Source organism: Polychytrium aggregatum, assembly GCF_025602895.1.
Source record: "Polychytrium aggregatum strain JEL109 chromosome Unknown BJ171scaffold_21, whole genome shotgun sequence".
NCBI lineage: Eukaryota > Fungi > Chytridiomycota > Chytridiomycetes > Polychytriales > Polychytrium > Polychytrium aggregatum.
In genome coordinates, this window is record NW_026516223.1 from 312330 (window position 1) to 332536 (window position 20207).

The 20207-nt window shown below is 59.0% G+C and overlaps 7 protein-coding genes across 7 annotated transcripts; 3 read left to right on the forward strand and 4 right to left on the reverse strand.

Annotated features, from left to right (window-relative positions):
* Positions 1-918: 918 nt before the first annotated feature.
* On the reverse strand, positions 919-1783 carry BJ171DRAFT_475362 (uncharacterized protein; the record flags this gene model as incomplete). The annotated part of the gene is made up of 2 exons (XM_053108778.1): positions 919-1290; positions 1409-1783. The coding sequence occupies 2 exons, from the start codon at positions 1781-1783 to the stop codon at positions 919-921; spliced, it is 747 nt and encodes a 248-aa protein (XP_052966102.1).
* A 1495-nt stretch (positions 1784-3278) lies between these two features.
* Positions 3279-5439, forward strand: BJ171DRAFT_507403 (uncharacterized protein). The gene is made up of 3 exons (XM_053111214.1): positions 3279-3876; positions 4172-4509; positions 4616-5439. The coding sequence occupies exons 1-3, from the start codon at positions 3583-3585 to the stop codon at positions 5085-5087; spliced, it is 1104 nt and encodes a 367-aa protein (XP_052966103.1). The 5' UTR covers positions 3279-3582; the 3' UTR covers positions 5088-5439.
* Positions 5440-6997: 1558 nt separating this feature from the next.
* BJ171DRAFT_507405 (uncharacterized protein) lies at positions 6998-8530 on the forward strand. The gene has a single exon (XM_053111215.1). The coding sequence runs from the start codon at positions 7313-7315 to the stop codon at positions 8195-8197; it is 885 nt and encodes a 294-aa protein (XP_052966104.1). The 5' UTR covers positions 6998-7312; the 3' UTR covers positions 8198-8530.
* Positions 8531-8646: 116 nt separating this feature from the next.
* Positions 8647-9158, reverse strand: BJ171DRAFT_582401 (uncharacterized protein; the record flags this gene model as incomplete). Its single annotated transcript, XM_053114180.1, has 2 exons — positions 8647-8783; positions 8885-9158. 2 exons carry the CDS (start codon positions 9156-9158, stop codon positions 8647-8649), a joined length of 411 nt encoding a protein of 136 aa, XP_052966105.1.
* An 889-nt stretch (positions 9159-10047) lies between these two features.
* BJ171DRAFT_127522 (S-adenosyl-L-methionine-dependent methyltransferase) lies at positions 10048-12056 on the forward strand. The gene is made up of 4 exons (XM_053105606.1): positions 10048-10627; positions 10774-10804; positions 10956-11012; positions 11229-12056. Exons 1-4 carry the CDS (start codon positions 10268-10270, stop codon positions 11963-11965), a joined length of 1185 nt encoding a protein of 394 aa, XP_052966106.1. The 5' UTR covers positions 10048-10267; the 3' UTR covers positions 11966-12056.
* Positions 12057-12652: 596 nt separating this feature from the next.
* Positions 12653-15525, reverse strand: BJ171DRAFT_127526 (uncharacterized protein). Its single transcript, XM_053105607.1, has 7 exons — positions 15412-15525; positions 15014-15223; positions 14631-14840; positions 14051-14386; positions 13629-13810; positions 13068-13453; positions 12653-12890 (listed from the first exon to the last, which is right to left on the reverse strand). Exons 1-7 carry the CDS (start codon positions 15490-15492, stop codon positions 12808-12810), a joined length of 1488 nt encoding a protein of 495 aa, XP_052966107.1. The 5' UTR covers positions 15493-15525; the 3' UTR covers positions 12653-12807.
* Positions 15526-17117: 1592 nt separating this feature from the next.
* Positions 17118-18719, reverse strand: BJ171DRAFT_475367 (uncharacterized protein; the record flags this gene model as incomplete). The annotated part of the gene is made up of 1 exon (XM_053108779.1): positions 17118-18719. One exon carries the CDS (start codon positions 18717-18719, stop codon positions 17118-17120), a length of 1602 nt encoding a protein of 533 aa, XP_052966108.1.
* Between the last annotated feature and the right edge of the window lie 1488 nt (positions 18720-20207).

Sequence of the window (20207 nt, forward strand, 5' to 3'; positions counted from 1 at the left end):
CTCCATCCACCCAAGACCAGCCTCGGAGCCGCACAGGATCGACACGGCGAGGTTGTTGGAGCCGATGAATCGTCGGATCGGATATCCGCAGGGTTCGCCTCTGCCTCTCTCTGGCCATCCATCCCATCCCTGAACCGGCGCCATCTCTGGCCACTCCCCGCCGAGACCTCTCTTGCCTTTGCTCGTTTCAGCTCAAGGTTTGCACATTGCCCCAGAGGAGGGAGGGGAAAGAGGGAGTGAAATCTGTCACATCAACAACTAGTGCTCGTCCTCAAAGTGGAACTGGGCGCCTCAAACCCGCGAGGGGCAAAGCGAGGCGCCGCATGTTTGAGTAAGCGTGGAGATGATGGTTGGATTGTTTTTGCTCAGAGGTCGTAGCCATAGCACAGAACCAAGGGGTACCCCTCAAGGGGGATTTCCGGCAGCCAGAGAACCAACGAGCGTGTGGAGGCCGACACTGCCGTGCCGCCGTTTGCTGGCCGAATGCGGCTAGCAAAGAGTGCTGGCAGGAGTGTTGGCAGGATGACCAGCTGTGGGTCTGGAACGCACGGTGTGCTCGGTTTCTAGTGTTACCTGTTGCTGCGGGATGCAGCGGCCCTCTGGGAAGCGACGCAGCAAGAGGCGACGGCGGCGAGGACAGGTTGTGGAGTTGTGGAGTTGTGGAGAAAGATGACGGCCGAAGGATCGCCCGAACAAATAGGCGAGAAAACGCCACATGCTGATCGCGGCTCGAACCGCCCACGCCACACGCGCCATCCCACGTGTCCAAGGTGCTGTCCCGGCTGGAGCCACACCCATGAGCATGTCGTCGAGGTCCGTGTCTCGTTCGCATGAGCAATGTCGCCTCGCTCGACCGCCTGGTGGATCCACGACATGCCATATAATCCCGAGGGCGTCTGTCCGATATATTGCTTGCTACTAAGTCTTCTCGACGGCAGTGATGGTTCCCGGTTGGAAGTACAGATAGTTCCCGCAATCCGACACACACTGCTCACCATCGGCAATCTCCAGGCGCTTGCGGAAGAGCGTCGCATCCAAGACCATGGTATGGTACTCACCACCCTCGCCACAGGCATCCACGCCTTCTTCGCGGAGCAGTTCGTCCCACAGATCGTCGGTGAGCACGGCGCCGACCAGACGGCGGGCCAAGGGCTCGCGCATCAACCGGAGGTTGGCACAGGTGACGAGGATGCGCATATCAAAGTCTCGGAATTGCTGGATGAGGGCCGATCGGGGCCGTTGCCACAGCGGAGTAACGAGCTTGACCGGCGTGGGCTCGACGGCCCGGGTCTGCGAAACCAATGACGACGGGGGCTTTGGTCAGAGGGGGCAATCTGATCTAACACTGCCGCGATGTGATTACAGCAGTCGCAGCGCAGTTCGTGGCTCTGCTTGGTCGCTGGCTCACCATGAATCCGTTGCAGACATCTTCGATATCGCCGGTGACGAGGTGCTCGATCGAGAGCCGGGTGTTGAGGGCCCTGATCTGCTCCGAGTACGATTCCAGGAACGGGTCCGAGATCAGCGAGACCGAGTGGGGGAGGGCCAAGGAGTCGGCTTGCAGCTGGATGAATGGGATCGGGTGCGATAGGAACGGCTTGGTCGATTCGGCGGGGGAGAAGGTCACCAGGCCGACAACACTGAGAGCCGCGGCGCTGTCGTGCTGCTCGGGATGTGCATGGACGAGATGAAGGGCGAGGACGCTGTCCTTTCCGCCCGTGAACGAGATGGCGGCCTTTGCGACTCTGTGCTGGGCTGGGCCGGTCATGTCTGGGCTGGCCATGTCTGGGCCGGCGAGATGCGGGTGAGAGGATGGGTCCATGTGGTTGTGCAGAGGGACGGGCAGATGGGACTGGCAGATGCGCGGATGGGGACGTTGCTTTCAGCTGGCCGGCTGCCATGCCGGCAGGTCCATCAACATGGCGGATGCTCCACCTCCGTCGCAAAGAGCTCGTCGATGGGGCCACTGCACCGACTCGCCTTTGGCACCCACATGCAACCTTGGCAGCCCCGGATATCTCAGCAGCCCGCAATCCGGCTCCGGCCGTGCATTCTGGCAGATAGCGCCAGCCCACCCGCCTTTGAAAGACTTTCCAGTCGCCCCGCAGCGCCGCGATACCGAATTCAGCCCACATCCTGTTCGCGATGGCTGGGCAATGTGGCCAATCCGCCCAATGGGCAGGCAGCTGGCTCGTCGGCTCCCGCCTTCGTTGGCCAGAAAAAACGTGGGTCCGGTCGCGCATGGGCATTGGCCGGGCCACAGGCAAGGCCACAAGCAAGGGCATCTTTCTTGGCCGGCGCCTTGGTCCATCCAACTGCTGGCGAGGAGTGGCCAGGTCTCGCACCAGGGCGACGACGACGATAGTGCGAAACGCGGCGACCAGGCGTGGCCAGGCCCAGTTCCGTCCAAGGCAGCACGGGCATAGCTCGCCTCCTCTCGTGCGGGTGGCCACCTGCCCGACGGAAGCAACTTTCACAGGGCAGCCGGGGAGGCGTCCGAGAGCAATGCCATCGCGGCTGTCGGGGGAGGGATGGAGAGTGGCAGCTGCTGGCCAGTGGTGGCCAGTGGTGGCCAGTGGTGGCCAGTGGTGGCCAGTGGTGGCCCGCCTTGGTGTCGGGACATTCCCCTCTCTTGGTCCCCGGCTCGTGTTGTTGCTCTGGTGGAGGCACGGATGCAGGGAGGAGCAGCCTTGCTGCAGGGAGAGGCGGGTGCCAGTCCCGTTTTGGGTGGATGCTGCGACCCCTTCAATCAAATTGATAAGCGCGGGGAGTGTGGGGGTCATTCGCCACCGACCGGCCACTGCGCTGCGAAACAGCCACAGCGAGACGAGCACATCCGGCCGATGGACTTTGGCGGGTGTATCCGGTGCTGCAGCAGTCCAAGAAGATTGGTCCTGCAAAGCCGATACCGCAAAGCCGATGCTGCAAAAGCCGATGCTGCAACGGCACTGCTCTCCGGTACCCCGCGCACTATCGATGGCGCATTACATCCGCGAGTATCAGCATCGACGAGGCCCAGGTAACCCACGCCGGCGCGGGTGATGCAATCCTGTCCTCGTCCGGGACTGGTCGGTCCATCCAAAATAACGCAATCCACTCGCCCGACATCGGCATGTCCGTGTCTGCCTCGGTGCGCTGTCCAATCACGGGCCGGCCCCCGCTGCCCAATCAGCAGCGAGACATCCCGCCCGTGCATGACGCAAGGCCGTGCTCGCGCGCAACAAGCCCGTGCTGCCGACGCGGACCGACCCAGTCGCGGACAGGGCCCGATGGGGCTCTTGTTGTGCTCCTGGGTGGGTGAGCGCTTTTTTTCGGGTGTTGGCTGCTGGCATGGCGAGCCCAGCCCCGCGAACCTGCGATATAAACCCCGGTCTGCTTCCCCCCCCCGGTTGGCCTGCAAGTCCGTCTTGCTCTCGTCTCTGGTGTGCATCGACCATCAGCGCTCTTGTCTGCCGCGCATACCCCCGTCCAGCAGTCTTTGTCTTCAACTTTGTCTCCAACTTCCATATCCCGCTGCTCTCGCGCATCTCGTCGCTCGCTCCATCTTACAACTGCACCGCTGCCCAAGCTTCTCCAGCCGCCATGTCGTCGACCCACTACTCTGCCTATCTCAGCTACCTGAACTCTGTCAAGTCCACAGGCACCAGCCCATCAAACTCCCCGCCGCCTTCTCCCACCAGCCGCAGCAGCATCTCCAAGGCAATCGAGCAGGCCGCCTGGGAACAGTACCTTCGCGAGCTCGCGGCCGAGGAGGACGACCTGGTCACCAAGCAGCCTCTCAGCCCCGATACGCCGTGCTCTGCCCAGTCTCCTCCCTCCAGTGCCCTGCCTTCGGCAAGCTCGAGCGCCCTGTACTCTGCCAGCGTCCCCCGTGATGTGAGTCTCGATGATGATGCTTCCGTTCTCTCTGTCCAACAACGCCGTGCTTGTTTTGGCCACTGCCATGGTGGGCCTGCCTGGCCCAACCCAACCCCCACGACCACTTTACTCGGCGTCTCCGCAGTCTGGGTCTCTGCCATGTCATCTCTCCGTCATGTCATCCTTCGTCCAGCGATTAGTCATTCCTCCTGCCTCCTCCAATGCTGTGCCAGCCACCCCGCCATCTTTGTCGTGCTTGCTCCACTCCGCCAGATCAACTAATCCCCCGGCATTCCCACGTGTTGCTCCGCAGGAATCTTGCCTGAGTGCAGAATTCGACTTCATCTACTCGCTGCTGGGCCAAAGCAACAACCCGGCGCGCTCCGTCGCCTCGTCCGCTGCCTCTGTTGTCAGCAGTGCTTGCTCGGCTACCACCACCTCGGCTCCTTCCAGCATCATCGGCCTGCCCGAGGAAAGCAGCGTCTTCGGCACATCATCCTCAAGCCGCTGCTCAACCCCCTCCACTGCTACCCCGTCGCAGGCGCCCCAGATCTCGGCTGCCCCCATCTGGTCTCCCGAAACCATCCGCCCATTCACACCCGAGACAAGCCTCCTCCAGCACCACGAGCCTGTGATCCCGTCAAAGTCGTCGTAAGTAATCGGGCGCCATTCCCCGCCACTGCGGTTGCGTTCTTTTGACACTTCCGCCGAACTGGTACTGATATCTTTCTCTTGTCTCGTTGCTGCTCGGCTCCAGGCCTGTCGCCGAAAAGTTCTCCACCTTCCTTCGCAACTTCCAGGAGACCCTCCACCTTGGCCAAGAAGACGGCGAGGTCATCGACATTAGCGGCGAGTACGCCGCCCGCGGCCCTCTGGAAGTCCGCTCGGATACCTCCAGCCACTTCCGCTCGCGATTCTGTCTCCTGCGGGGCTCGACCCTGTACATCCTCAAGTCTGAGAGCGACCCGGTCCTGATCGATGTCATTCCCGTGATCTCGATTCTGGAGCTGCTGCCTCTGCAGGGCAAGAAGGATGCCTTTGTGGCCAAGCTCGGCAAGCGCCAGTGGGAGCTCATTGCCCCGAACAACAGCTCGTTCATGCACTGGGTCAGCGTCCTCATCAAGCAAGTGACGGGCCCCAAGAGCGGCAACCGTCCTGTCATGGTCAGCCGTTTGCGAACCAGCTCGCTGAACAACAATATGCCTGGGCCTCGCGAAGTCCGTCTGTGATTGTGATTTTCCCCTCCCGGCTCCCCTGCCGTTTGTACTCTTTATTCTCATGCACATTTGCACGCTGGCCATCGTCTCTGGCCAGTACAACACTTTACCCCCCCCCTCACGTACTGCCATGGCACGAACCCAATCTGCTCTGCACTGCGTTGCGTTCCTCCTGTTCAATCTCGTTCTTGTTGTCGTCGTCAAACTCTGCTTTTCCTTCGTGTTCATGCTTGCACTTCTTATCGCTGGCACTGCTGAACGGCAGTCGTCCCGCGCTTGCGTCCCTCATCTGCTCTGCCATGATCGTCATTTGTATTTTGCTCTTGTTGCTCTCTATTCGCTCTTGTTGCTCTCTATTCGCTCTATCTGCTTTCATTTTGGCTTCTAATTTCTGTATTGTTGCATCTACACTGCACTCCACCCATATCACCTAATAATAACCATCTCTCTCGATCGTCGAATCCACTCCAATCCGATCCATTCCATTCCAATCCGATCCAATCCGATCCAATCCCCCGACCCACTTCCGCGTTGGCTCGGGTCCGCTGCTCATTCGGTCCCGGGCCTCTCCTGCCTGCCCCCCCCTCCTTCCGCTTTCGTCATATCTTTCCGCTTTTCCTCTGCCCCTCCCCGCCCCCCTCGCACCCATGCGACACCGAATATACGTAATGAGCACACGATCTCTTTCCGCTTTGGCTTCAAGGCGAGCCGGGCCTTGTGCTTGGCAGTGCCTTTGCTTCGGGTGGCCATTTCCGGGGTGTGCAGTGGTCCAGTCGGGGTGTCCGGCCGGGGGGATATCGGTCAGAGAGATTCGGCCGGCTCAGACACCGTTCCGCCCAGCGCTGCTTGCCTGCCCGCCTTCTGCTGTCCTCCTGCCTGTGCTCCCGACTTGCTGTGGCCGACAGAGACTGGCCACACTCGCACAGTGTCCACCGGCGATCCATGTCCGCGGGCCACCACTTCCCGTGCCTGACGCAGCCTGATCCATTGTCCTTTGCGCACACCAACCAGCGCCGAGCACCACTCAAATGACAGCCGGACGGACCCCTCTCCTTTCGGACAAGGCTCCCGGACAGACACGCCCGACACGGTGGCCCCTTGGTGGCTCTCCCGGTGTCTGGGTGTATGTGCAGACAGGCGATATCGCCATTGGCCGATCCAATCTATCCGCCACCCTGTCCATCGTTCTGCCTGTCTGGCGGGACAGGCAAGTCAATGTCCGCTCGGGTGGATGCTCTGAAACCACTCCACATCCTGGTGGTCACCCGGCTGCACATGCGACAAATCCAGTCAGCCAGTGGCAATCGGCCCGCAATCACATGCAGCCCGCCTGGAGATGCGAACCTGGCTTCCCGTCCGGCCCAGTGACGCCAGTCTGGCCAGAGAACATTGGCCACCGCCATCCGTGGTAGTTATCGTTGGCAACTTGCACACTTTGCTTTCGCTGTCTGTTTCCGACCATAACCAGCGCCGACAACCAGCGCTGATGGCTGACACTGGTCACTTCCCTTTGCCCACCCACTCCCACTGGCCCCCCCCCAGCACAACGCGGACAGCCCACCGCATCATCCGCCCGAGCAACTGTCGAGTGAGTCTGGTTTGTCGCATGACCCCTCCAACCTGCTGCGCACATGACCCGAAATAGCGTCGCATCCTGACAACCAACGCTTCATCACCCCATCACCCCATCACCCCATCACCCCATCACCCCATCACCCCATCACCCCATCACCTCATCACCCCATCGTCCGATCCCCTCCACCGCCGTCATCGTCTGCGCGCTGCTGCACCACCCCCCGTCCCAGTCGCCATCGATGTTGTCCCAGGATTCTGTCGTCTCGCAGCACCACCACAACCACCACAACCACAGCCACAGCCACAGTCACGATCTCCCAAATGATCTGTGGCTCTACATCTTTGGGTTTCTGCCGCTGCCGCCGCACTTCCTCCCGCTGCTGGCCAGCTGCCGACGTATTCGCCGACTGGCTTTGCTCTTCCTCTCTGCCAAACTGAAGCGCTCTCAGATCGAGCTGCTCCATCCTTCGACCGCCTCGCTGGTTGCCCGCCTTGGCCAGTCCGACTCCTATTCGTCCCAAAAGCTCGCCTCGCCGCACGGCCAGAGCCTGCTCGAGGGCCTGCTCTCGAACCTCGGCTCGCCCATCAAGAGAATCCAGTGCGTGTTCAAGGGATGGGACGATCGCCGCCAGCGCTGGAGATTCGAGCCCGTCTTGGAGGAGATGGTTCGGTTCGTCCCCGTCTCTCAACCTGACGACCACGATGCCGGCCCAGCCAGTTCGCCCCGCCGGCCTCAACAACACCGCCGACAACGGGTCACCTATCTCCGGCCCATCGCCGCACCCGAGCCCATGGGTTTGTCGATCGAACCACACTCGGATAACATCCTGGCCGTCCGGGTTGGCTCTGTCGACTGGACTGCTCTGGACCGCTGTCGAAACTCGGCCACCTCGACTTGCCTGACGCACTATCCCACTCACAACGAGGGCTCCGTCGCCGTCATCGATCCTGCCGTCCAGGCCAAGCTCTTCTGGCTGCCGCTCGGCAAGGTCTATGCGAGCAATCGGCCAGCCGAGATTTCGGCCAACGGCATCACCATCGGCTACCGCCTGACATCAAAGCCCGTCGCCACCACCACCACATTGGCTTCATCGCCGTCGGTGAACGGCTGCAGCCCGATTTTCCTCCAGATCACAGACATCTGGTGTGCCTCCGGGTCGCTGATGACGAGTCGGATGGGTCTGCATCCCAGCGCCCCAGTCTCGGCTGGAGGCGATCTGGCTTCTCCCACAAGTCCGTTCTCACCCAAGCTCTACACTAGCGGCATCCGCAGCGAATCCTTTGGTTCGCTGAACGACCAGGCCGGCTTCGAAATAATGCCACGCCGCAGCACCCTTCTTCTCGTGGATACATCTGCCGGCACGACCGAGCCTGATTGCTCGGATGTGTGCATCGACGCACGATCGGGTTCGTCGGCCTACAGCCCGCGGTCATCAGTGGCAACCGCATACTCTGCGTTCTCCGAAGCTTCGTTGGCCGTGAGCCAACCGGGGTCACGATGGAATCCCGAGAGGATCGAATGCAGTTCGTGGTGGGGCACGGTTTGACCCGAGATCGATACGAGCACCAATGTCCCCGTGGGCGACAAACCCGAGCATCGGACTCTGGACTCTAGGCTCTGCATCCGACTCGACTCGACTCGACGATATCTTGACGGCGCTCGAGTATCCGTCCCTGGTGTGCGAAGAAGTTCATCTCCTCGACAGATTATGGTCCTCCTGGGTTGATGTGGCATACAGCATTCTCATTTTGAAACGGAGCACCCTGTATCCTCTGGAGAAATACACAGCTGCGTGCATGATGATCTGCCGATGCCTGTCCACCGATGCGGCTCACAGAACCGCACAACGCTGCTTCTGGGAATGCTTGCGGTCTCTGCACTCGTCCATCGCACTAAGTTCTGGCAGCTCTCGCATCGACCTGGCTAATGTGTGCATGCGGAACAGGAACCAGCTGCTGGCTGATCTCCAGCGACCGATTCAGGTACTTGAGTGCTTCAGCGCAGCGTCGCGCCAATGTTTCCGAGTACACAGACAATGTCTGGGTGCTGGATGGTGTGGTAGGCGCTGGCGTAGATATGAAGGGCTCCCTTGAGGGCCGTGAGGGCTTCGGTGTAGAGCTCTTGGCCGCAGGCTGCAATGCCGATGCAACCCAGCACTCGGGCCACATTCGGGTTGTCGCGAGCTGGGTAGACTTGCATCTGAATCTCCGGCGAAATGCATCGATGGAGGCACTGCTGATCAATAGGACAAGAACTTGACTAGTGGCCAAGGCATTCAGCACCAGCTCCTCGGGGAAGCGGGCACCCTCGAGACAAATTGCGTCGTTAAAAATCGAAAGAGACTCTTGAGACCGCCGCAGCGAGATCTCAGACAAGAGCCGCCTGAGGTCGGCGGCCGTCTCGGAATCGGAGTCGGCCCAATGAACCAAGAAGTAGTCGTGGCAGTGGCCATGAACAAGGCAGGGGTTCGCCAGGGGAGGCTCGAGCTGGTCGTGGGGGACGCGCATTTGGGCCTGAATGGAAGCGGGGTGATGGATGAATACGGAATAGAGGCCGGTCGGGACGGCGGCTGGGGCGATTGCGGACAGAGTGCGATGGGGCGAGGCGCAGGTGGACACTTTCCCATCAGTATTGTTGACCTGCGATTGGCAGCAGTGTTCGTAGTCAGGCGGATGAGTCAGTGGGTGTCGCTCGATGTACTTTGGGAAAAGTGGCTGGCAGAGGATGTAAAATCAAAGTTGAGTTTGTTGGATGCGGAGTTTCATGCCGTTTAGGGGAAAATTACCATTGGCCCGCTGCGGTCGGGAGCGAGGGAGGGGGCGATTGGCGGACTGGTCTGGTCAGGCCGGGCCTGGCACTGATTGGGGTCTGGTAGAACAGTGACCGCTACACCTTGGCCAGGACGCAAGGGGTCAAAAGGAAGAGGCAAACGGAAGTACCATCCACGCGCACGAGAGCGACTGCAGGCTGTGTCGATGTCCAACGGATGAGAGCGGGAGTCCTGCAGCGAATCACCATCACCATCACCATCACCATCACCATCACCATCACCATCACCATCACCATCACCATCACCATCACCATCACCATCACCGTCACCGTCACCATCACCATCACCATCACCATCACCATCACCATCACCATCACCGTCACCGTCACCATCACCATCACCATCACCATCACCATCACCATCACCATCACCATCACCATCACCATCACCATCACCATCACCATCACCATCACCATCACCATCACCATCACCATCACCATCACCATCGCCATCACCGCTTCTGGTTGGATTGACTGTGGCGCAGTACACCGACGCTCACATGACGGAAAAGACCAGCCCCGCCCAAGCGTCCATGTCGATTGCCTTCGCGTTCTCCGTCGCTGCTGGGTAGGTTTGCTTGGGCCGGGCATTCGACGAGCCTTGGTGCCGGCTACGTCCTCCAAGGGAGTCGCTGGCCTTGATGTCTTGCGCTTGCTCCGATCACTCAATCATGCATGCCCGGTTTTCAGGCTGAGCCGCCTTCCTCCGGTTTCGGAACAGGGGATTGTCGATCTCGATCTGGGGGCGGCCCTGCCAACGCATATTCTGCAAGCTTTCTCGCCGGAAATGGATTCGTATTCACAACCACAACCACAACCACAACCACAACTCCAGCCACAACTCCAGCCACAAATGCAGACGCAGACGCAGACGCAGACACGTTCGATCGGATCTCTGCTTCGAAATATCCTTCCAGTGACCGTTCCGCTTGCTGTGGCTGTCCTATGGCTGCTCAGGGTCATTCCGATCCAGATCTCAAGCTTCCTGCTGGGTATCGTGGTTTCCGCCTACCTGACCGACAGCTTCCTGTGGGACGGTCTGCGATATGTCCTGACGCTCCAAAGCGGCATCCGCGACTACAAGATGGACCATATCATGCTCAACATGCATTGCGACGAGTTCTGGCTCAACATGGGCTATTGGAAGGTTCGCAGATCCCGGCCCCTCGATCGCAAGCGCCTTTTGTTTTGGCGAATGCTCGTATCCGATGCAGCGGCTCTCCAGCCAAAATCAGACCATGAAGTTCTCTCGGGCAGCACCTCACACCCGCTATCTTTGCATTCGATCGACAGGACACCGTCGACTTTGTCAAGGCCTGCGAAGGTACGGCCTGACCCTGATACAGCTTTGCGATGCGGCCACTGGGCGTCGCCCACAGCCCTCTTGAATCTGATGCTGGGGGCTGGGACTCAAGAGAAGGGCAGTATCTTGGCTCACCGTAAATATGGTTCATTATTTCGGTCTGGTTGAGCAGCACTTGCCAAGCTCGTTGCCGAACGGGCCCAGATCCCCGCAAATGCGTCTGTCATCGGTATGTCTGCATATCATTTGATCTCACGGACGCTGCCTTTCTCCTTCTTTGCAATCGGTGCACCGCGGTGTCGCTTATTGCATCAGACGGTGGCGGACCGCTCTTATATCCTTTCACTCTCTGTTCAGTGACGTGCCACGCCATGAAGCAGGCGTCCTTTGATCTTGCTATTGATGTCTGGCGATGGCCGCTATTCTGTCGTTCGCCTCGCTCTAGATTTTGGTGCTGGGTGCGGCGACCAGACGCTCTTTTTTCTCAAGCAGTACGACATCCTTGCAATGACGACCGTGACGCTGGAGGCCACACAGGGCCGCTTTGCCAAGAACCGCATTCATGAGTTCCTGGCTCGGTCGGCCGAGATCAAGACCCGGGTTCAGGTGCTGGTAGGCGATGCCACCGATCCACAGTCGTGGCAGGCAGTCGACTCGCTGTTCTTTCCTGTCAAGTCGATGCGGCCCCGGTCTGCCCAAGCGGACATTGCTCGCGAAGCCTTCGACGTGGCTCTGTCGCTGGATGCCCAGTATCACTTTGATGATCGCAAGCGGTTCTTCAGTCTCGTTCACTCTCTTCTCAAGCCAGGAGGGGCATTCTCTTGCACAGACATTGTGCGAGCAGCTCATCGACCACGCTCGTTCATCGAGCGATTGTTGCTGAATATGTTCTATGTTGGCAGCTCGGTGCCTGAGAGCAATCGCCAGGCATCGGCCTCGGATGTTGTTGCGATGCTCGAGGACGCGGGCTTCGTGGATATCGATGTCTTGGACGTTAGCGAGCATGTGTTCCCGGGTCTGGCTCGGTTCTTTGACTGCCAGGAGAACCGCTTCGGCACCTTTATGCGGCCGATGAAGTGGCGGCCCTATCGCATTGTCTCGTGGCTGCTGCGATGGGTCTCCCGCGACGAGATGCTCAAGTTTATTGCCATAACGGCACGCAAGTCTGGTTCGTCAACGTGAACTGCGGACCTGCACCCGCTCTCACACCCGCACCCAGAGGAGCAGCAACACCAACTACGATGGCATCGGCAGCCCGTTCAAAGATACGATCAACATCGAGAGCAGCCCCCCGCCTTGTGAATCTAGAGTCTGTATGCGCAAAGCCGTTGCTGGCATTCACTTGCGTGACTCGGGAATACGCTTTATTGACTATGGAAGCGGCTGAATGGATGAGGCAGCAAATGTTGAATGGTCAAATTTCGTGCAGCAATACAACGGACTAACAAAAGAAACGCAGTTAAGGATGAAGCGATACCAATCTTCCGGCAAGCCGGATCGGTGGGCTCGTATTTTTCCTTCCGACGCGAAGGGAGGAGAGGGAGGAGAGGGAAAGACGAAGGGGCGGGTACAGGGAACAAGCAGCTGATGGAGGTCACAATGCAGTTGAGAGACGGGGAGTCAGAGCCAAGAGCGAAACAAGTTGAAAGAATAGTGCCAAGAGTGACGGTGATGAATGGCAGTATTGGAAAGTGAGGCGAAGCGAGGCGAGACATGGCCAAGAAAGAAATGCCAGGAGCGACAAAGGAAGTGAGGGCCGTCGTTTGAAGTTGCTCTGCTTCCACAGAGACGCCATCAAAGAGCAGCGAATGGTATGAGCGTAAACGGTACAAATACGAGGCGGTTGGAAATGCTCGTTGTGCGACTGGGGGGTTTGCCTTTTTTTTTGGGGGGGGGGAGGGAGAAGAAAAGAGGGAGGGGGAGAAGGCGACGAAGTTCTTCGAATGAAGGACTCGATCGTGACAGAGGAGCTAGGATCCAGGTATTCGATGGCTTGGCCAAGCGAAGGATGCGCGAGTGTTGGGTTAGGCGTTCCTCAGAACGATTGGACCACGGCCTTGGTTGGGTTCTGGATTACGAATAGGAACGAGCGTCCTTGTTGGCACCGCTGTGTGATTTGAGTACCGGGTCCAAGCAGAGCAGTCGTCGGTCCGTTTTGAAAGAAGGGATGGTGAGCAGGGGCACGAATGGCAGCCAGCAAAGGCTCTCAATAGCTTGGACAGCAGCACCCAGATCGCGAGCGGATTGCCGTCACTGACGGGCTAAAACACAGGCGTGTACTCACATTTCTGGCCACTGATCTCCTTTATCAGCGTGCCGATCCAGTTCATGAACGCAATCTGATCCATGGCCGAGAACTGCCACCATTCATCGCCCAGCCGCGCCTTCCACGAGTTCGGACGATTTGTTCCAGGCGTGAGTTCGAGCGACGAGTTGACGGGCATGGCGCTCAGCACAAAGGGGTCGCTCTTTGACTTGAGGATATAGAGGGTGTTGTCGATCAGAGCACAATATCGACTGCTCCAGCCACCGCTGTGGCTGTACCGGACCTGCAGGGTGCCGACCAGGATGGCTCTGTGGCAGTCGACATAGTCTGGCAGCTCTTTTGCGCTTCGCGTTCTCTTGATACTCCTCAGGATTGTGCTGAACTTTGAGGGCTTGTCGGGTGACCTGAGTGCAGAGCCAATGTCAGATAAGGCCGGGCCGAAGGAAGGGGTCGCCGCCGCCACCGTGGATAAGAGGGAGGACAACGATCCTGATACGGGACACTTGACATGGGGCAGGAGCGAGATGGCGCTTGCGACATATCGGCTGCGCAATGACACCAAGAAGCGATGCTACTTACGGCCACACATTGACGATTGGAGATTGCGGGGCACTCGGGAGCGGAGAGGGCATGTCGTCGGTAACTTTTGGAGAGGCTTCGAACGAATTTCGTTGCTCTGTGGACTCGGAGTCGTCGGTCACGGGCGAGTCCAGCGACTGTTCAAGTGCATCGAAGAAGGAGCCGTATTTGAATTTGGGTGTCTGGGGCGGGGATGGAGGGGGATCCGGTCGTCCAGGTCAGAGGTGAATGGCGTGCGAGAACGGGTCGCTATACTCGCTTTACGAATCGAAACAGGGGCGCATGGCTGTTTCCGTCGAGAATGCCGGCGAGAAACCAGACCCATCGGGTGCAGCCCAGCTTATATGACGAACTTGGGTCCCGTTGTCGATCCACGGAGAGTGAGAACGAGCGCGGGGGTGTGCACGGATCTATGTGCTTACCTGGAATTGCTGGGGCCTGGGGCTGATGCCCATTTCCGGGGAGCGCGGCCGGGGCACTATCGGGGTATTCTGCAGCGACATACCGGCAAGCTTCTCCGAGAGGGTGCGGGTGGCAGCCGGCACCTGAGCAGGATTCTGAGGTGGACTGGGGGTACTGGCAGAATCCCCAGGAGACACCGACGCCTCGTCGGATAGCCGCTTGGGTAAGCTAACGCCATTGAGCTGGAACCGATCGAGGATCGACGGAGATCGATTGAGAGCCATTTCGAAGGAAACCTGATCGTAGTCGCCGGGGGAAAAGAGCATCTCTTGCGGAATATTGAACAGCGCCGTGCCCTGGAGGGACAGATCGCAAATGCGCGGCGGCGGTGGCGAAAGAGACGAAGCGCAGGTGGTAGAAAAAGCGAGTCAGTGGTGATAGAGATGAGCAGAGCGGTGGCTTAGCTAATGAACGCCGGTATGCGGTTGCAAAGACGCATATTCAGCTTGGCAAGCCGGTCGAGCTGCAGAGTGGCAGGATCTGGCTGATGCAACAATCCCGCCATGTCCGATCTGCCGGAGCGGAGGACGGCGCTCGTACCTCGAGGCCTCGCTTGCCGGCCCGGATGATCACGGCGCGATGGACAGCCGTGACGACAAACTTCCGGGCGAGCTCCAGCTGAAAGTATGCCGACTCGTATAGATTCATTCTCCAGTGACAGACAGCCCGGTTGAAGTGGACCTCGCATCGATAGAGATTCCAGTTCATCCCGTAGTCGGCGTAGGGAACATATTCCTTGTCCTTCATATCCTGTGTGGTGTAGCATTGGGGGGCCGATGAGGGAATAAGAGTGGGGGCCAGACAAGCTGCGGCGGGGGAGAACGCATGCAGGATGGTCGAACGACGGATGACATGGGGGGGGGCAACCAACGGCGCTCGGCCGACTCAGGAGGGAAGATGCATCCAGATGCAACCAGACGAACCATCAGGATGCGGGAGAATCCCTCCTCGGCGTAGGAATAGTAGGCTTGGCGGAAGTAAGCTTCGCCGAGCATAAAGCGAGCCACGGCCAGCATGGGATCGATGGCCAAGGCACGGGTGAAATAGTTGATCGAGGCGTCGTAGTGCTGCAGCTTGAGCTCGACGACGCCCATGTTGAAGAGCAGGAACTTGTTTTTGGGCTCATGGACGTTCTAGCGGCGGCATGGAGATCCAAGGGCGTCAGTAACCGCCAGAGCGCCCCCTCCAAAATCCAGTCCCGACGAGACCAAGGCAAGAGGAGCCAGGAGCCAGAAACGCCAGCAGCACCAGCGGAGCCAGAGGAACTGGAACAACGGGCACGACGACGACGGAGCTGCGGCGGCGCAGACGGCAGGCTCACCTGGAAGAGATGCAGCGCCTCGGCGTACTCGCCTTCGGCATAGGCCGAGGTAGCGTCGCTCCAGGTGGAGTGGAACGACATGGCGTGGGGGAAGGGTGGACGACAGACAGACCGACGGGCGAGAGCTTGGAAATGCAGACGGCGGCCGGCATTGCAGGTCTGGAATTCCGAGCGAGCCGCGGCCGACAAGCGGGGGAAATGCGGGCCATGGAAATGGGCGGCGCCGCGGGAGACAGTCGCGCGCGTGTTTGTTGCCGGGGGCAGGAGGCAAGCGCGGGCACTACACTGTCTGTGTCGACAGCGTCTGCGGCGAGGCGGGCAGAGAGCGCCTGTTGTGGGACGAGCAAGGACTGTGTATGGCGGAGCGCCGTCGCACCGCCTTGTGGATCCGCCTGTGGGTCGCCTGCGGGGTCCTGTGCGCGGTGCGGGTGTTACTGGTGTTGCTTTTGCTGCTTGTGGGTGTGTGACTGATGTGTGCTGTGATACAGATGCGCATTGGTGATACGCCCGAGCTCCACACAAGCAACAAAAACACGCGCATTCGGCTCTGTCGCACGATCCTGGACGCGACGCGCTGGATCGTGTTTGTGCTGGCGCTGTTTCGCACTGTGTTTGCACTGTCTTCGCCACTTGCATCTTCTTCCACCCTCCTTGCTCTCCCGCGCGCTTTCCTGGAGGAATCTGTTTCCGAGAGCGCTCGTCTTGTGCAGCGCTGTGCCTCGTGTGCGCCTCTGCAACCAGGCGCGGCTTGGCGCGTCCAGTGTCCATCGTCTCCCCCGTTTTGGCAACTTCCCCCCCGCAACCCCTTTGCCGCGGCTGTGGCTCCCTTCAGGGGGATTGCTCTGCGCCGCGTTCGTCAGCGAATCCCATCCATCGATCTACCCCGATCGATCCTGGTGCTGGAGTGGGCCGCTGAAACACCCACCCATCTTCCAGGTTCCCCGTCTCGGCGCTGTTTTCTCCAACCCCCCCGGCTTCCCCAACCCCAGATCCCCCGGGTGTGTGCTGAAATCGACCGCATCCGTTTTGTGCAGAATGCTCATAATAAATCGGACAGCGGCCTCCGTGAGTGTTCCTCGCATCAGCCGCTGCATTCAGCGCATTGATCCGTGGGCTTCGGTGGGCACGCCGTGTGATTTCGTCCAGTATTCAGGATCCAGAAGAGAGTGGCATGCCTGGCTCAGACAGAGATATCTGTTTGTATATTGTACTCAGGGGGAAATGGGACACCTGCCCACAACTCATTTGTCAGCGGAGTATGCGATGGCATGCGTCTAACTATGCCATAAGAAATATAACAGATCACTTTGGCAGCCTCCGAGTGAAGACCACCCTCCGAGTGAAGACCACCCTCCGAGTGAAGACCACCCTCCGAGTGAAGACCACCGGTCGCACTGCAGCGATGCGGAAATCGATGGTGCTGTGTTTGGCCATGAATGCGATGAGTGGGTGGGTGCGTGTATTCAGGTTACAGAAAAAACCACTGTCATGGCTCAAAACGGGGATGTCCCATTTCATTGTGGAAACGCTGTAATCGAGGCGTTGTATTCCAAGAGTATCCGGAACTGCCCCCTTCCCGACACCTCGCGGCATCAGTAGGATATCCAGGCTGTCTCATCGCCGAGTCCAGCCCAATCTGGCGCAGTCCAGCGCAGCCCGACTGCTCTCCTCGCGGATGGGGTTGTTCGGGCTATCTCTCCGTTCCGTCACGCATCGCCGGGCTGGTTCGCCACAAGCGACGGATTCTGGCCGTGGTAGTATGCGTTCGCTATCGATCCCAGCCGGTCGTCGACCCGGTACGCCGTCGTAAGTTCCGACATTCCGCGCTCCACCTTGGGTTTGTCGCTACTACTCGCGGACTCGCTGACGGCAGGCTCGGCCTCCTCGTCAAGCTCGCCCGAGAATAGTAGCGAGATCCTCGGGATCAAAAAGTACACCACCGAGAACAGGAAGAGGGCCGCGCATACCGCCATGAATGCCGTCTGCACCGTCTCCAACTCTGAGGTGTTGCTCTGGATGCTAATCCCGAGCGTTGCATCGATCGCCCCGATCTGGGCGCTGAAGTTGGCGGCACCGCTTTGGATTGTGGCGACCGAAGTGTAGATCCGGCTGTCGATCGTCGAGAACGGGGTGTTGTTGTAGCTGTGATTGTAGACGATGGCAGTAAGGTTGGTCGTTGAGTTGGTCTGGGGGAGCACTAGAGCCATCAGGCTCTGGCAGCCCGCGGTGGTATTCTGAAGTGACTGGTAGCCGAGAGCAAATGTGGACTGGAGAGAGTTGACGGTGGTGTTGCCAGTCTTGAGCTGGATGAACTCGACCATGACAACGTAGCTGCTGCTCCATTGCAGAAGCGTCCCGTTTAGCGCCGAGACAGACTGGTTCATCTGTCGCTGATAGTCCGCCGTCGGATAGATTGCTGTCGAGTTCAATCCAAGCGCTATCGCTAACGCTTGCGAGAGAGCACTCTGGACGAGCACTTGCTGACTCCAGATCATATCTTTGAGGCCCAGTTGGTTGTCGTTGTTGATCATCATCACTCGCACGGTGATTTGCGCAACTAACGCCACGAGGCTCAAGATCAACATCACCACAATGTTGAGGGCGCTCCGTCGCCGGATCAGTCGACGGCGCTCATCCGCCTCGGTCGCCATCATCAGGGTGCTCCGGAAGGAGTGCTGGTACTGCGCCTGGAGCAGGTTCGTGGCGCCGTATACTCGCGAGCTCACACTTGGGTTTGGTGCGGAGACACTTCCCGTTCCCAGGCTCGAGAATGGAGACAGCCTCCCTTGGCTGGTGATCCCTGTATTGGGCAGTCGCTGCTGGTTACTTGCCACCGAGCTCTTTGTGCTCGACACCGTCCCAGGCGCCGGCCCCTGTCGCGACATTGGCTGGGGTCCTGGCGCACTCGGAGGAAGCGGAAACCGGTTCTGCATCGCCGGGGCTGCGCCTGGAGGAGCTGAAGTTGGTCCGGTGAGGTTTGGGTGGGCGAGGTTTGTGTTTGACGACCCTGAGGCTCGGTTTGACTTTGTGTCCAGCGTCAGCGAGGGCTGCTTCCGCTGTTGGTGGGGCGATGTGCCGGGTGACCGTGTGGCTGAGCTAAGCTCAGGCAGAGGCTCTTGAGTCGGTGTTTGGGCAAGGATTTCTTGCACCACAGAGTATGGCGACGTCAGCTGAAGGCTTCCAGTCGAGCCAGAGCTTTCCGGTGCCGCCAAGGCCTGGTTACTCTTGCGTGCACACCCAGACGGAGACGCAGGCGGCTGAGGCGCTGAAGGTGCTGGAGATGCAGACGATGCAGGCTTATCCTTCATCCTGTCGGTGGGAACAGCTGTGTAGTGGTGTGCACTCCTTCTCTAGCAGCGACGGCTACCGAGAAACGAGGCGGCGTGGTGGTCTGTGGGTGCTAGCAGTCTTTCGCTGCGGTTGTTTGCGTTGTCTCTACTACTCTGCCGCCACTGTCGTTGTAACCAAGTTGAATGGTTCGCTTGGATGGCCTGAATCGTTGGACGGCTGGGTTTTGGAATCGGTTTGGACTGCCTCTAGTGATCTATATCCGATATAAAGCTCGGGTCGACACTCTGTGATATGTTGTTCGATTGGCTTCAGTCCACAGGCGAGCTGGATGGGTGCGAGCCTAGTTGCTGAATGAATGGCGCATCGTGAGAAAGCCGATCGTTGCAGGCGTGCCATGGCCAGAATATGGGCGAGATCGAACTCGGATGCAAGGTCCCAGGCGACACAGGCCTCTTGAAAATGGGCGACATCAGGACGTGGGAACTTGCGAAAGGGAGATCTGCGCACCAGGGCTTTGTACCTGTTGTTTCCGTGACAGACAGGATGGCTTGGCGGTCCTGTCAAAGGGTCAGTTCGGGAAAACTGCTCTTGGTCGTCGTGAAACTAACTTGCAGGAGTACCCCGATTATGCGGGGGGGGGAGGAGGAGGAGGAGGAGGGTTGGCGAAATATGGATTTGATGCCTGCACTCGCTTCCGCACGAAAGAAATCGCATTCGGCGGCTTGGTAGGTCGAAGGCAGAAGAGCAGCGATCGAGATGCAGCCCGCAGCCCCCTTGGCTGTGCGCTTGTGTTGTCTCTGGGGATCGTTGTTTTCGCCATCGAGATGATGTCAGCGACCCCAGCGACACAATCACGGCTGTGCAGCCGAAGCATCAAGTCACAGCTCTCTATCGCAGATCACAGCCCACAGTGTGCGGGTCACAGTTTGCAGTCTACAGCCCTCAGCCAAGCCAACAGTCAGCGATCTGACTGCCTTGCGAGTCTGCGGGAGAATGAGTGCGCCAGGCTCCAAAGCAGCATTGTGCCATTCCTCCCCCGAGCGAAACATATGCTCGCATCCAGTGATTGGCTGGGGCGACACCAAAGCAATACAGGAACTGTCTCGAAAGGAAATGGATCAGCAACACACAAGCACCAAAACCATGACATCCCGGACATACGAAAGACTGTCGTATCTTGCTCTCCACGGATTCGCGCGTGGCTGTCATGGCAATCGCCCAAAGGATCGCGAGCTTGCCACATCGATTCTGCGCTGTCATGAGTCGCGATGCTTGACCTCTGTACACGACTATAGGTAAACTGCACCTGGCGAGTCAACGGTATAGTATAGCTTTATTCTACTTAAATTCGTTCATAGCAGATTAGAAAGGCACCAAAGTTCATTGGAAAGTAGAGCTCAAGATAAGGGTCGTTTGGGCGGGATCGGGAGTGGGGAAGTTATGGCGGTGAGGAAGGGATCGGAAATTTAGTGTGGTCGAAGGGATCAAGGGCTGTACGAGTCAAG